Source organism: Papilio polytes, unplaced genomic scaffold, assembly GCF_000836215.1.
Source record: "Papilio polytes unplaced genomic scaffold, Ppol_1.0 DF823923.1, whole genome shotgun sequence".
Lineage (NCBI taxonomy): Eukaryota > Metazoa > Arthropoda > Insecta > Lepidoptera > Papilionidae > Papilio > Papilio polytes.
The window spans coordinates 176,271-193,765 of NW_013525281.1; the positions used below are offsets into that span (position 1 = coordinate 176,271).

Consider the following 17,495-nt stretch of genomic DNA (forward strand, 5'->3'; position numbering starts at 1 on the left):
GCCACAGAGATAACAGTGTGAATTAATGAAGGCATCTTTTTACTATTTTAGATGACACTTTTGCTAGAAATATCCATTTTTTTTAAACATTGAGATTTTTTTACAGAACAAGCTCTGTGTGGATATATTTATGTCAAAGTTAAGGACAAGTTTTACTAAATTACATTTCTGTCCTGTATGATTCATATGTAATAAGTTTATCTATGTGCGTTTTAGTAAAAGTTATCTCTGTAGTTTCTCTACACTGTGCTATGTGTTGGAATCAAAGTGAGCAAGCGACGGGATGCGCAGACGACGTCTGGACGTCCCCCCCCCGTTGCCGCATCCCCCGCGCGCCCGCGGCGTGTGGCGCCTCCCGGCTATTTGCATACGAGGCGCATAGCTGAATTAAATCGCATTCGTCAATGATATGCACTGTAATTAACTAATATTACAAAACAATAACTATATGTTTATGCACCTATGCCACTTGACACCCCGACATGTGCAAGTTTGAAATATAACATGCACTTAGTTCCTGGTCTCGTAGTTCTAACCTACGCATTTCTTCCACATCGTCCACGCGTTTGCTTCTCTAACCTAATGTTCTTGGTATTTACATTTAGAAAATTGACTCAAGCATTCACGTCTATATTCCTGAGAGACAAGTAGACTTTTAGTAAATACTTGACATCCATATATCAATAACAAGTGGTCTTTATTCTGTCTTCATTAATCCACCTGGTTTTAAATTGAGTTACAAGTTTGTTACAAATGTGTGAACATGGTGCATGAGATAGTCGGAGGTCAGGACGTCGACCCGGCGTTGCGCAACCGACTGACCTCCGTCATTTTGAGTGTAAGCGTTCGCCACCCACCGACCGGCGTCCACCGCCCGCTGACCGCCGCCCGCCGTCCGTCGCTTCGACGAGCCTCCACTTTCTTTTAGCGCTGCATCATATCCCGCGCCTACGCACCCACAACGCCACTGCGCAGCCACACTACCGCACGCATGTCGCCGACCAACTCTCAAGAAATAGCGGGTTATCAAATTTTAAATAAAATCACCGAGTTTCTCTTTAAAAATTAAAGCGAAATTTAATCAATTCTGAAGTATTATAAAAACAGATCTGTTGTATAAACCTTGTTTTAATATTCATGTGTTCTTATTTATAAGGATGAATACATATGCGTAAGGTATTATTAAAATCGCTAAAGCTCTTAGCTTGCGTCTATCAAGTGCAGTTATTTATAAGTAGACGGAAAAATAAGGTCATACATCGTTTTTTAGGAAATTGTGAACTGCTAGAAATATACGTGTGGGCGTCCACCAGTTAATTATCTTTTTAAAGTACCTACTTATATAAAAAGACATCGGACATAACATTAAGGCCTTCGTGTTTCGTGTTAGATCTTATTGTTTCTTAAATCTGATTTTTTCTTTACATTGCATAGATTACATTTTATAGTTGTTTTTTATGTCGGACATGTAAGGTCGTCAAACACTGACTAGCGTGTTTGGCGCGACACTGGCCCGCAGCTCACAGCTCGCAGTACGAAGGTGACCTCTTCGACGACGTTATAAAGTCACAAGTTTATGATCAGTGTAATTTGAATTTTATCGAGCATGCTTTCTTTCAAACCGTTTGTTTTATTAAATTGTTTTGATAAAGAAGTGAAAAGCTTATTTATAACTAGCTTTCACTTGCGACTCCTTACGCGCGGAATTAAAAAATATAAAATAAGCCCATGTGTTCTTCCAGACTTTCCCCTTCATCTATGCGAAATTCAAGATTTCCTTTCAGCAGTTTTAGGTAAAATGTTTTCCAATGGAGTTATTTCTTGATTTAAACCTAAAGGATACTCGACGATAAAAGGTCGTGAAAACCGGGATGATAACGCGTGTCATGTCAGATTTGTATGCCAGTGAGACACGTTGGCTAGCGTGTGTGTCATCGCAGTGCCCGCGCCGCATCCGCCGCCAGCGCTACACAGCTTTGATGACACTCATGGCACATAGCTCATTACGTGCACTGAACTTACATGTAGCAATTAAATATATCTTCAAGTGATATAGATAGTCTAGCTGTCGCCCGCGACTCCGCGCGAACAAAAGTATTTTTCTACGCGCATAAAAATTATTTACAATAAGAATAGTGGACATCCTTTAGTGACTTATCCACGTAATAAATAAAAATATTTTTATTTGCATTTCCATATAAGTGTATTTATTTATTTTTATCATGAAAATGTCAATCAATTTATTTATTGATTGTATTTTTTATAAATAAATGATCTAAGAAATATGCACAAATAATAATGTAATCTACACAAGAGATGATATAATCTTATATTATTGGATTTAAGCACAATAAAATGCAAACTGACTACACGGGGTGCTCTTCAACTGTCAACAGGCACTCGAGCCACTGAGCTAACGGGGCATAAAAGCAATTACAAACAACATCCTCTATAAATAACCATATTAATAGTTCAGCGATGTTTTTCCACCGGGCGCGGGAGCAGCGCTAACGCGGGCCAGTGCAAAAAACTTATGCGTCTCCAAATCGCCCGGCGACATCTGGTGTGTGATCCGAGAAATACGCATATGTCTTTTTTCCGAATGACTTGCCGAGATCACTCACGATTTTATCAAACAAAATTATATCATAACTTCATGGAATAAAGGTGAAATTACGCCGAAATAACTTAAGGTATGTCTCTCTAGTCGCTCGTAGTATTTCGTACCCTATGGTATTGATTCTAAGGTTGGTATTCATGTGTTGTGTTGTGAGATTTTTTTCGGAAGTAGCATAATTCATATGGTAAGCAGTGTCAGGTTACGTGGCAGATGGTTGCGGCTCATTCTGCGCACGCGCCGCCGTCGCCGCCGCCGTCGCTGCTACGAATTTCAAGCTACACTTCACTGGAATCTTTTTTGTTGCTCTAGGTTATGGTACCTAAAGTAATGCCTTACTTATTGCATAGTCCACCCAACTATTATCCCTTATTTTGACCTCACCTGAATATTGTATGTATGTGTGCAAACAGTGACGGTCAGCAAATACTCGTTGAAATCTTTAACAAGGCTATTTCGTAACCAGATCAGCTCCCGGTTGGTATGAGTGAAGGAAATTAGTAAATCGGCTCACAGATCAGTTCGATTTATACCTGCATAGAGTTATAAGTTGCGTGCGTTAACCGTGATCTGGTCATTTAGAGCTCAAAGCTTCAAGGTTACGCGAGCTAATCTTTCAACCCGTATAGCTTAAACATATCTAAGCAGTGAGCAGGCATAGCGCACTTCTCAACTTGCCGCTCGGTACCTGCCCGCACAGCTGCGTGTACAGCTGTCGCGCTCACCTGGCCCAACGCGGCTCAGTTGTGACGCGTCACCGTCCCACAGACATCAATCAATATTCCTATTAATTACCCAAAAATAAATAGAAAAACGTCATAAAGCTATACATTGGCATGTCTAAATGATCTAGGTTTAATCTAGATGGGATATCTATTCTCTAGAATACTCAAGGCACAGTGCATGTGGATTATAACGCTGACGTAAGAATTATAAAACCCTAATACCTTAACCCACAATCAAATTCAGCTGCAGGGTATAAACAAGCACGTGGATATCAAAACAACATCGAATGTAGACAGTATAATGAGGGCGTCAGACGTGCAATCTGCACGCAGTACATTTCTTGCAATTTGCCGCCTCCCCCCTCAGCTAGCAGGTAACATTGCGTGCGCGCATCTCTTATATTAGTGGGTTAGAATAACTACAGCCTGAGGTGTTTGTGAACACTGATCTATGGGGGGAGGGGGCGATAATCAACGAAGGAAAAACTGCTAGTAATCTTGTCTAAAAACTTTTGCATAGCTATAACATAAACTTTATTATATTCTAGCTGTTCCCCATGACTTCGTCCACGCAATATTAAAATAAACAAGTCAGCTACCCTTCAGTGAAATTCCGGTCGACATCGGCCCAGACGTATCTGAGGTTATCCGGAACAAACGCGGCTTGCGGACGGACAGACAGACAATTTTTTTTTAATGTGATTTTAATTATCAGCAACGCACATACATCAACTTTCCGAAATCTGGGTTTTTCTTTTGATATAAACAGACACTCTAATTTTATTATATGTATAGATTAAATGAATCACTATGATATTTACATTTAATAATAATAGTCCTTGTCTACTGAGTTGTATTGAATCACGATAATAATGGATTATTATCCTCGGTATGTAAGGCTTACAATTACCGTCGCAGAACGCACGCGCCGCTCTATCGAAGGGCGAACTTTTTACTTTTTTCTTAGCATTGAATGCTGGCTGGCTGCACGCGAAACCTTAGTTATAATATCGAATATCTCGCACGAAATGTTTATCTGATTCCTGAATGTTAAAACAATTTGGTTTAAGGTAAATTACATGTATGATTTCAGCGATTAGTACAATATAAAACTGTGTATTTATTACGATATTATTATGTGAAAACAAGTTGAAACATGCAATGCTAATGAAATGTAGAAATACCGTTCAAGACAAATTTCTACGATTGACTTCTTCCATAGCGTCGCTAATTAAATACTTTTTTAATAATAGTAAATAAAATGAAGATATTACAGGGAAAAGGCTTTTGTAAGTTATTCATATAGTTTGTAAAAAAGAACAGTTCGTAAACTTTGTCAGTAACAAGGCTCGACCGCAGCGGCGCTACTTAAGCATAATTAACGGCGGCCGCTCTTATAATTTTCCAGCCGCTAGGGGTCGCGATTTCTTGCCAGTAAAAAAAATATTAAGAAGTCAATGCCCTCAACAACATCTGGCGTGCGCGCGCGCCGCCGCTACCAAAGTTTTTGTCTGCTCACCCCCTAGCAACTGTTTACCAAATCCATCCTTACTGTAAACACCACTGTATGTTTTATAACGGGCTTCTGTGACCGTAATACAAAATACAATTAAATAAGATCTAAAAAAGATCAGTCTCGTTCGCAAAAGACGCTTTTGTTTATCTTTGCTAATAATTACCTAAAATATTTTTAATGCTACTAAGATATCAACAAAGAAATTCAATGATATAATATGTTTCATATTTACTTGACGACCAAATCTATTTAATCAACCTTAGACTATGTTTTAACTTTTTAAGGTACTTATATATTATGTTTACATTATTTGGGGAGGTTTGAAGCGTGCGCGCACCTTGTCTCCTATCGTTTGTTTAATCATATCCAAAAGGAGCTTTGGACTAAATATAATTCAATAGACACCCTCTTCCTGCCAAATATGTGCGCTGCACTTACAACTATACGCTGCGCCACTGCTTATTCTTATTGGGGAACCTTAAAGATCACTTTGGAACGGGTCCACGGAACGTGTAGAGGTTTGTGTAGGCAGGTGTGCCGCAAGGGTCGCGTCTGGGGCCGCATTTATTTTAGATTCACAATCTTCAGCCACGTGGCCTGGGGTGTCGCTCGCAGAAAAACCATCGCAGCTTTCGGCTTCCGTATGGTATAAATATAAACAGAATTATATCGCCATAATGTTTTTCCGGTTTTGTGAGTTTGTATTGACGACTGAGTGGAGCCCTTAAGTGGTCTCGTGCCAATTATACTTCCCGTCGGCCTCAGCTATCGCTGAACAAAGGCCCGGACTATATTATGCTTCAATAATATTGGACATTGAAGCTAGGATTTATTTACCCGTTTATATTGTACAAAGACATCAGTTTTAGATTCCATTGAGATTTTTAGACGTTTAACGTGTATTTGTTTTTTCTTGTAACAAAGTTAAAATTATTTCCTATTTTTGCCGGAACACAAAAGCAATAACTTTTAGATTTCAATTAGTGGCAACATGTACTAAAACGGAAACATTTCAAACATTTTTCCATCGTAGATTACGATCAAATTATTTGCACGAATAAGCTTGCGTGTTGTAATATTACTAAATAAAAGGCTGCTGTGAAAAATTTATGATAAATGTGGCTTTTACTTTAAGTGTAACGATCAAAGAGATGGTGAAATTATAGCTTTGCTTATTTAGGTCAGTTGAGTTAATAAAATAACACACTCAAAGACCAGAAAGCTGACGATATAACTAAACTATATTTTAAAAAAAAAAGCTTATCTTGACTACACATAATATATTTTTTACGACTAAAAGAAAAACGTAGAAAACCGTTCTGAGATTTCCTTTGTAATACTTTCCTGTTTATACTTAAATTTAAAAGTTATGTTTATATTTAAAAGAGTAAAGGCATTGTAAGTGAATTTAGAATTCATCACGTGCGATCGGCGACTTATCTGACCCTACACAGATGTAACTGTTTGCGCGGTGACTGTTACTTAATGCAAGTTTTTGTGCACAGACCATAAGCCTTCGACACCTTGTACCGCATCTGAACTCTGTACCACCTTATACTTTTATAACATATCAAAGTGAGTCTTGTTGGAATTAAAATAAGGAATAGATTCGCTTGTAAATCCGATCCCTAGTTCACTGATAACAGTTGTGTGTGATCGGTGTTTGCACCTTTCGTCTATCATTTGAATTGAAGCGCCATCTGGTGGCGTACGGTATCTAAGGTTACATTATACTCTTTGTTAAAGCGTTTTTTCTTTTTAGGTAAGTTCCTATACGGATCATGTGAGGTAGATACCGCAATAACTGTGCCTAACTGTATACATAAACACACATAAAATTGTGTGTGTGTTTGTGCGATTTACTTTCTTCAAATTTACGTCTAATATTGAAACGACACTTAAATATGTACCGTGCGAACGACGCTTACGAAAGAAAGTGTTTAACTTTCGTTTCAGTATTCAGCTGTGATTAAAACAAAAATGTATTTCCTATAGACACTCTTAAAGGATTTTCCGTCGCAATAAAATCTATTTAGTAAATAATTTTCAAGACGCGGAACTAAACGTGACAATAATTATGCAAAGAGCGTCTCATTGTTGACACTGGGTAATGGTTAGTGCGCGGCGGGCGGGGGGCCGGTATTGACCGTCGGGGGGTCGGGGGCGAGCGAGGCGTGACCTGGGGGCAGGTGCTGCAATCAGCGCGCCAGCTCGTCCGTGAAATAGATCAGGAAGGCCACAGGCTCTTGAACCCGTTTGCAATCCAAGGAACATAGAAAGTTGTCTACGCTATTTACAATTGTAAATTATAATAGAAATGCACTAGTTAGTAGTAAAATCGAAAATAGTTGTCATGAATATTTTGTTGATGGCGTATATTTATCGTAAACTAAAAAATCTTTCAAGTAATATTTGCTGAAAACTCCATGTTGATCTTATTACTACAGTGATTTGATTAAATAGAAAATTACCTCGTTGGCAAGGGGGGTCAGACTGGCGGGAGTAATGCTATGGGGGCAATTTGTCGGCGACCTAGAACCAACGGAGACATTCGCTACGTCGCCTACAAATTGCCTTCCTTGAATAGGCGTCTATAGGCGCAAATAATTTGTTAATAAGAATTTTGGGAGGTCACTGAATTAAAGGTCGTTGATTTGTTATTAATGCGAGCCTTTAGTTTCCAAACAGTCGACTTAGTAGTTTTAAATCATGTTATAGTTTTTTGCCTTAATGTCTACTTAATATGGTAGGTATCTAAGGAAAGAGATGCATCAAAGTTTTAGGTCGAATGTATCAAAATGTAATATAACCAATGCCGGTCGCAATTTCGTGTGCATGAGATCCGCAGAATACTTTCGATTGAACACAAATTGGCGGCCGCGAGGTTTATCGCTACACGAAAACCTTAATTAGGTTTGGGCTCACAAAAAATATTGGCAGGTTTGCTTAATGGTACATTGAATATATTTAGGGCTTAACGTTACCTTATAGAAGACCTAATTTCATATGTTTATGTATTACGTAAACTCAGTTATCTTTTAATTTTCTTTGAATTCTGTTTTCTTTTCCTGTTGTATATCACATATGGCACGTACTGAAGATTTACTAATTGCAAAATTGATGTCTCATTTCTGTATATATTTCGGACTTTTATTTAAGAACTATGTATTTCTCGATAGAATAACTTCCAGCCTTATCTTCAGTCTCTATTGTTGCATCCATTTGACACATTATCATACTTACTAGTATTAATATTAAGTATAAATGCGAAACTTTAGATAAATGGATGGATGATTTTTTGTAGTATTTGTAGCCAAAACTGCTAAACAAATCTCAAAGAAAAGCATAGATATAGAGGATAGTCTGGAAAAACACAATTAGTTTTTTTTTTAATTCTACGCGGGCGGAGTCACGGGCGAAAACTAGTATTATATATTATTAATTATTTACGGCTTACTCACGTATACTTTTCTTTTTACGGTGACGGCACCGACCAGTTTCAGACCCTGCAGGGGTCCTACTTCAGGGCGAGGGTTAAGGATGTATAGCGGTCGCGTCGCGCCTCCCTAGTATTATATACTCGTAGTTATCAAATAGCATTTCTACAGATGTTATTGGGTGCTTATTCATATTTTATATACAATACACTTTGTAAATGAGTAAGCTTCAGTATCAAGGTCGGCCGATGTAAACAGAATGATTACCGCTGCCGCGGGCAGGGGGCCGGCGGGGGGTGTGGGGTAGCGGGGGGAGTGTAATTTCCCCGCAAATTGTAGGGAGTTAACAATAATACGAAGAGAGATTACTCAAATTAAATCTGCTCTTTTGCGTTTTTACTGATATTGTATTAATAAGCAGGAACACCTGAATGAGAAAAAAAACAAGCATTAACTCGTCAATGTAATTGACGTAACTCCGACTAGAAAACTTTAATTAAAATAGCGTATGTGAAATTCTATTGTACATATAAAAAAATAATGTAACTTGTAAAAAACACCTCAAAGATAACCTCCGTCTTTGATGCCAATAAAACCTTTATCAAAACAAATATACGTGGAATGAGATTTTTTATAAAAACCGACATAAATTTGCCGTTTCATAACAATCTTTTGCTTTAGTCGTGAGCTGAGTTGAAAGTTGTACAACCGCAAAATATAAAGTTGTCCATCGCCAATGAATGATTCACATGTTAAATGGGTCAATTCATTATCTCGGAGCCGATCTGATAACGGATCGTTATATATTATTTTTATTTGTATTTTTGTTTGTTTTATCCGATGGTGTTACATTCCGATCTTACCACGGAGTAAGAAACAGCTCTGCTCGAGTATGAAGGTGCTTTTTCAGTAAAGTACGAAAGAACCTGAATGAGGTTCTTTTTGATAGCTATTAAACATTAAAATTTTATCAAAATTATTGTATTTCAAAAAAATATTACGATAATATTACAGCTTTCTTTAACTTGCTTAATATTTGTAAGTAATTTACGATAAGACCTTCACTTCACAATTTTCTAGTAGTTGTAATTTTATTACTACTTGAGAAAATCACAGTTTAAATTAGTAAATGCCACATCCAACGTATTCAACATCTCCGAAAAAGACCTGTTCCCGGAATGAAGTACAGTGGTTGTCGCTTAGCGGCGGCCGCGGGCGGGAACAAAAAAAACTGCGCCATCCCAACATAGAGGTGGCGCGCTAGATGTGGCACTGCGGGCGAGCGTATTCCTACTATGCCACTGCTGAAAAAATGTCATATATTAGAAAAAATTACCTTTATCGCCAAAAAAAGATGTATTTAATTTAATTTCATATCTTCCTTTGCTAATATAAACATCCTGTTTTTGATATTTTTTTTAAAATCTAGAGACAGAGCAGAAGCATTTATCGTTTTATACAATTTTTTTCGCTATATTCGACTCAATTATAAATAATTTAGATTTAGTCATGTATTTTAATTCAATCAAATCTAATTGGAATATTTGAAACTAGCCGCTAACTTACCTAGTCGCATCTAGTATTGTTACATCTGTGTCGGAATACCTCGGGGCGCCACCTTCCCTTATCTGCCGTCGTTTCCCCGGTGGGCCAGTGGTCAGCGCCGGACCATCGCCCCATCACACCACCGGACCAGCTTTATATGCGTTTAGTCCGATAAAGTGCTGCGATATCACTAATTGAGAAATTTATTTGTACCTGCGAATCTTCAAGGCCTTAGCGACCATCGCAATATAGACATTAATGTTCTCTTATCTAAAACGTGTCAAACTTTTAGTTAGAGCTCTTAGCACTGATATAAGTTTATGGTGACGGAGCTATGTAATAAATCTCTCAACGTGACACGTAATTGTGCAATAATATTGAAGGTTGGAATCTAAATAATCTTACTAATATTATAAATAGAAAAGTTTAGATAAATGGATGTTTGTAAGAGTGTGTAGCCTAAACAGCTGAACGGATCTGGGTGAAATTTGGCATAGATGTAGAGAATAGTTTGGAATAACATATATAGGCTACTTGCTTTTGTTTTTTGTAATTTCCGATCGTAGTCCAAAGCTAGTAAGGCAATAAGATATCTACTTCCTCGATATTATTAACTCGTTTTAGAAATAACTTTGCAGCTTGAATATAATGTAAGAAGACAATGCCGCGGGAGACAATCATCCTCTCAGACAGACAGACGGATAATGGTTCATTGTTACAAATATTAATACAAAATGACGGTGTGATTGTTACAGACTGTGTTCGGACGCGGCTTGCATATTTACATTATATTATTTTATTCCCTGATAAAATAATAAATTACAGCCGAATAGAGACAACCGACATAGCTTTTATTTGTTAAGCATTTTATAGTTCTGTGATATATTGCATTTATCATAAAATCCGAATTTATCTTCTTTTTTAATGTTCTTTCTGCGAACACCTAGTAAGAAATCAACGTCACCATGCCAGCTACAGTACTAGTGAGTCAATACTTCCAATAATATTATAAATCTTATAAAGATGTGACCATAAGGTGTCCATCACCGAGCACCATCCGTTGTCGTCATCACAGCGGACATGTCGCAGATATTTGCATTGGTTTCCGTTCATCCGCGGCGGCGCCACCGACAATGAGAATTGACGCATCATGTACTACACATCTTCCTACGAGTAATACCAATGTTATAAATGCGAAAATATGGATGGATATTGTTAGAGTTTGCAGCCTAAACTGCTAAACGGACTTCGATGAATTTTGCCATAGATTTAGAGGAGGGCCTGGAAGAACATATAGGCTACTTACTTATTCTTTTTTTAATTCGACGCGAATGGAGTCCCTAGCATTGGTATTCTTATAATTTTGATTAGAAAAGTCTTCTCCCATGTTAAGGGTCTTGTTATAAAGATTCTATGGTTGGAAAAATTGTCTACAGAAGTGTTTTATAATTCCGAGCAATAATTCAATACGATAAATTACCAACTTGATAATTTCATTCACTATGCTCTTTTATTCACCAGAAGCATTGTGAACAAAGCTGCTTCTATTTATGATAGATACGATATCTGCCCTCTATTTGTAATGTCAATCTAAAACAGCTGTTCCTGATAGAGACCCTAATATCCGTATCACTGACACCTGTTTGTCACATTCATACACGAAAACTGATAAGTTAAAAAGCAACAATGGGGTTCTTAGTAGATATTGACTTAATCTTAGGGGCAGCTTGCCGCGTGCGCTTTGATAAGCTTCGTGTTTGCTGAGGGTAGTTTGAGATTGTCACACTGCACCTGTTTTACCCTCAATTACTTCGTTTAATACATTACTAATTAATTAGTTAGTATAATAATTCTTAAGTATTTTATCAAGCTGTGATTTGTTGATTTGCAGTTGTATATGAAATCGGTAAGAAGCAACTTTACCATGCTGTTAACATTAAAAATACTTCACCTAGACAATTACCTTAAAGTATCGCGGTAGTTAATTAATTCCGGTGTCCCGCAAAAGTCCGGCTATGTATCCGGGTCAGTGGCATAAAGTCTGGTAATAATGTCAACTTCACGCCATTTACCTCGCGGGGTGGACACCTCTGTTATCCTCACGTTAGAATTCCTATTTTAGTATATAACTTCACACGATTTGTGTGTTGACAAATATCATTGTTAGAAAAACTATTGTTGAAGTCGCGTAATACGTTATGTCTGTCGGTGGCTCGTGGGATAATGTATTCCGTTCTATAACTTAATGGTAACAACTTGAGTGTTAAAGTTATTTCCGCACCTCTGTCTTAATAATAACTCAAATTTTAATGCATAATTATTCTTAATGTAATATCGAAAATATCATGAAATACTTGAAAATATAGCTATCACACTAACTAATTTAAATATATAAAGCACATAAAAAAGTACAAAAACAGGCAGTAACAACGAGGAGCATGCTTTTATAATAAACTTATAACAAAATCTCAAAGTGGGCTCCATAACCAAACTAAATGTACAAAACAAAAACATCTCGAGATTGGTTTTTGTCCAAAAACGGTTGTTATCACATCAAACTTCCCACGTTCGGCCGACTGGCTATACTTATTTCGCCTAAATAAATAGTGCGGGCATGATCTTATGACGCCGTGGATAATGCTTAACGGTTTATAAATTAGTGTGGTCCGAGACGTCGCCCGACTCCCCGGGGGGCCGCATACCTCGCCCGAATGCTTGCCTTTGTGCCCAGTCTTATTACTGCATTCACACCTCTGTCGCTGCCCTGCCACTGCCCTGCCACTGCGCCAGTACAGCACCCACATTATATCGATGTCGATGATCGGAAACTCGATGTCCGGTTTCAGTGTGTTATTGTTACATCGCATTTGCAGAAACTCTTCGCTACAAGACATTTCTCTTCCTTCTTACTAATGTAATAACTTATTAAACTTAAATGTACCATAATGACAAATGACAGTATTACAATCCAAGTCTAAATCTAATGTAGCATATCAGAATTTATAATATTATCCAATTAAATGAAACGCCACAATCTATTCGCTGATCCCTTCGCGGCATTAACTCGAGTCGAGACATAATTACACACAATACAGGCCATTGTGATGTATCGACCGTTCATGTCTCAATTCACGTGCATAACGTAGTTCCTGACAAACAAGCGTGATTGATGCCCAGCGGTGGGCACAAAGGGCCCATTGACAGCGCTCGTTGGCCCACTACCCCGCCACCCGCCCGCTACATCGCAGGACAATTATCCCTTCACGTGTCCCTTAGGTAAACATTTCGTCCACCCGAATCAAACCAACAAAAAAACTTTGCTACAAACTTTACGACTAACAATTCTAACAATACAAATATTTTCAAACGTACTTTTATTAGACGAAACAATAAATAAGATATCGTATTCAAAAATTAAATATTTAAACATTTGACGCGTTCAAATTACAAGAACAATTATGAAATAGCACATTTTTAAAAACAAGCATAATTCTACGCTAGCTGGAAGAAGCTGGAGGCTGAGTCCTGCAAGCCGTAGCGCCTGGCGCAGCTCTGCTGGTGCAGCTCGCAGCAGTAGGCCCGCGTGAAGCGCAGCCCGCAGTAGCGACATTTGAATAGATCGCTGCCGCGCAGCTGCTCAGAGTTCAGCACATGCTGGCACACGCCGCAATTCCTAACAAAAGCAGGGAGAGAATAGTCAACAATTTTCCAATTAGTAAAGTAAAACTTCTTATTGGAAATGAGTACTGTCAAGTTTCCTTAGAATCTGACAGGTGGTTTTTAAAGATATAAGGAGCGAACACCGAACATTAATTATGTTTTATATGGATAAAATACAACAAAAGTTACCTTGCAAAACCCAAGTGATGACTTTTAATATGATCATTTAGAGCCGATGCATTATTGAATGCACCTCCACATATGTCACAGACAAATTGCAGCTCCCTTTTGTCTAAATAATTCGAGTTTTGGAAGAATGGTAGGTAGGAATAGTAGTTGATACTGGGCACATTGGAAATTAGCTGTCTGATGGTCTCTGCAGACACAGTTAGCAATGCAATCACGCCGAGCGGGTCAGTGTTTGTTCCTTTTACTAACGCTGTCATATTCTCTTCATCTGAACTAAGAGAATTTTCTTCATTCATTGTAGTTTCCGGCGTATCCTTTACCCGAATTATTATTGGCCTGTTAACATGTACTGATTTGTCAGATGTCGCCACTGTGGCCAGTATACCTATGGATGACGTTCGCTTCACTGCTTGTACTTGCGTGTTCATTTTAGTACTACTCTTTGTACCAATTATACTACTTCTGAATTTATCTCTTAATTTGGCCAAGTCGAAACGTGACTCAGTTCGAGGTGATCTAGCACAAACTATTGATACATCCGTGTTTACAGAAACGTCTTGATTTTGTCCTACATTCACAATATTCTTTCTTAAACAGTTCACCACGTTATTTGAATTCTCTTTATATTCATTTACAGTTTCTGTTTTTTTGTCTATTTTGTATGATTTCTGCCTTTGAATTTCTTCAATCAGTAAATTTATATTTTTAACTAAATCGTCAATCTTAGTTTCTACTTTTAAAGAAGTGTTGGTTAAACTTTTCTTTTTTACTTTCTCTAATCTTTCAATTTGTCTAGCTAGAGGTTTTTGTAGCGATACACTACGGTTTACATTTCTATCTCTTTCTGGAGGTTTTGAATCTTCTTTTGATAAAGAAAATTTTAGTTTAGAATACTTTTTCTCAAATGGAACTCTGATCGTTGGGAACAATGTAAAGTTTTCACTATTCAAATTCCTCAATGTCATCGAGTTCATAGACGAATATAAATTGGTTTGTCCATCGTCTCTATGTAAGTTGATGGTGTTCGTACATGAAGATCTAGGACAATAGATATCATTAGTACAGTAAGAGTTCTGTCTCTTGATTTCTTTTATGTAACCGATCATGTTTTCACTTTGCACATATCTGTGGTCCATCGAGCAGCTGAGGTCAGTGGAAGGTTTCAACAGAAGTTTACGTTTCTCAACAAAACTCTCCTCCGATTTCAATAACTTCTTATACGAATCTTTTGCTAGATACATGACGTTGTGTTTATGTTTTTCTTGCAATATTTTGATTATGCGTTTTAAATCAGTTTGCTCTCTTTCAGTTTTCAATGCTTTCATAAGTTTTACTATAACTTTGTCTAGTCTTCTGTTGTATTTTATTATTTTAGATACAAACATTTCTGTATCGATATTATTGATCTTGTACTTGGATTGACTATCATCTGTAAAGTTAGCAACGGAGTAAATAATGTTACTACATTTAGGAGAATTTTCTACTTTCAAGGCATCACCTATAGACTACAGGGTATTAAGTTAAACCTTAGTCTATCTAGCTAGCTTATCTACTAGTACACTTACTTTTGTTTACATTTATAATACTTGAATATAGATCTCGCGGCAGTTTCTGTATATTGTCAGTAAATATGACTCCATTCTTCACGCTATGCCGGCTTATGAACTCGTCAACACTATCCTGAAATTCTGAACAACCAGCATTCACAGTTTTACTGCGACATTTACTATAACTGTCGCTGTTTGTTCTCATAAAGTATTGCTCCATTTCTTCAAATATATGTCTCATCTTTTTTCGTTTTCCCTTGATTTATTGCTTTAATTACATTAAATTTGACCGATGTATCGGGCACTAATAATTTGACTGACACTAACTGACATTGACAGCTTCAATCGCTTCATCGCTTCGTTCAGTCGCGTTTATTTGGTATCGATCTTTGGAATTTAAAAGTACAATTTAGGAAATAAGAAAATAAAAAAAACACCAAGGAGTTAAGAACCTTGATAAGATCTGTTATTAAATGTGTTGAGGCAATATCTGAAGAAATAATAATAATATTGGATTCAGTACATAAAATAATTTGATGCCGTAATACTCTGATTGTAATAAGCCATTCAACAAATCATTATATGTTGTACAGTTAAATTGTTAGGCACAATTTCACTAGTATAAGAAATCTTACGGAAAGTGTAAATGTTATTTCGAGGAACCCTAACAATTTGGCAATGAGACCACCCAAAGCAGACATAAATTGTTCTGCAGCTCTCAGCGCATAATGCGGGCAAAACGATCGCCTTTTATTATGACGTCATCAGAGCCCCAGCGCGTTAGGAATTCTGATTGAATCTTTATATATACGTCACAATGTACACTTCCAAAATCTATATTCCATCCTTGCACTCGATCCGAATATGCGATCTAAGATTCTTCTATCTGAAGTGAAAGATTGGATTGTGGATAACCAAAACAAATTATCAGACTTAAAAAAAATAAGCGAGGGGCGACATTACACCAGCTATTTAGATAATAGATCGTCACAACAGTCGCGCCACATTTTTTTATTTAATTTTCAAAGTTATGTTTGCATTTTTATTAGCTCCTTGGCCACGCCTGCGGCGGCCCGCCATCGCCCGCCGCTCGTTCGCAGCTTGTTACTGCTTATGTTAATCGATTCATAGAATATTCATTGAAAAAACCACCCTTATACTTTGTCATATATTGACTACATTAATTTTTTATCTATCCATGTCACTCCGTTGTCGCCTTGTCACTACACGCGCTTATTTTTTAAAGAACGATCTAAATAAATTATCTCTTATGTCATCCAACAAGTATATTGTTCAAAACACAGTACAGAAACTTTTTAACTATCATAAAAACAAAATATCAGTGTTTTCTTGTCTTTAATTCAAATGTTTTCGGTTAATAAGCGGTTATTTTGTTAACAACAGTCGCGTACCTCAATCAATTCTGATTTCCATATGATTTCCCCTCGACTACATTTCAAAAGTAATTCAGTCACCCCACTCGAAGCACAAAAGTCTTGTAAACAACTCCAAATTAGAGGATAATGGTCGCCCTTCAAAGGGTCACCTTATAAAGTAAACGCCCCAGAAACATACCCTTGGCTTACCCCCGTACTCAATTAAAATATTATTTCATATACTTGATTACGAATGAACCGATTTATTTGATATACATTACACTGGCAGAGTGTTATATTCGATTGTACTTCTTAGAATAAACTTCAATGGATTACGAATTTCATTTATGATTGATTTCGTTGTAGTAAGGATGGAATCAAGCCAGACGTGATCGTTACGCCAAGGTGAAGGCCGGGGAATGGCGCGGAGGCTGAAGGGAGACGTTGCCATGGAAACTCCCGCGTACCCGTTGCTCATCATACCTGTATTCAAATTTAATAACAAACAGCTAACAACTATATTGTCGCTGTGATTAGTTTATGTTGTTTCGTAATGTACTATAGGTTTGACTATGAACTAAAGATTCTACAAAGGAAAACATCGAATATTTTAAGGCATTACGAAGGTTTCGTGTCTCGTTCGCAGTTCAGAAGACAGTGCAGGTCTAGCTCAAAGTCATGTTATCTAGATAATGTTAAAAGAAAATTAACAAAGAGAACATAAAATAAGTAACGTGGAGAGTCTTCATATAGTAAGACTCATTGTGACGACATAATAGTCATCCACCCGATCGTCTCTCAACTGGAGTCTGGAGGAATGTTTTTTTTTTAACGTGATCTTATTCATAGGCAAGCATTATTGTATCAAAGCAGGTTTTTGGGT

General features: G+C 37.3%; 2 protein-coding genes across 2 annotated transcripts in view; one reads left to right on the forward strand and one right to left on the reverse strand.

Moving 5' to 3' along the window:
• LOC106102063 (protein prickle-like) overlaps nt 1–17,495 on the forward strand; it is a gene marked incomplete at its 3' end in the record, with an annotated part of 78,162 nt that overhangs the window by 46,269 nt on the left and 14,398 nt on the right. The gene's annotated exons all lie outside the window — the stretch shown is intronic.
• Nucleotides 13,198–15,546, reverse strand: LOC106102310. The gene is made up of 3 exons (XM_013281733.1): nt 15,255–15,546; nt 13,690–15,118; nt 13,198–13,513 (listed from the first exon to the last, which is right to left on the reverse strand). Exons 1-3 carry the CDS (start codon nt 15,475–15,477, stop codon nt 13,333–13,335), a joined length of 1,833 nt encoding a protein of 610 aa, XP_013137187.1. The 5' UTR covers nt 15,478–15,546; the 3' UTR covers nt 13,198–13,332.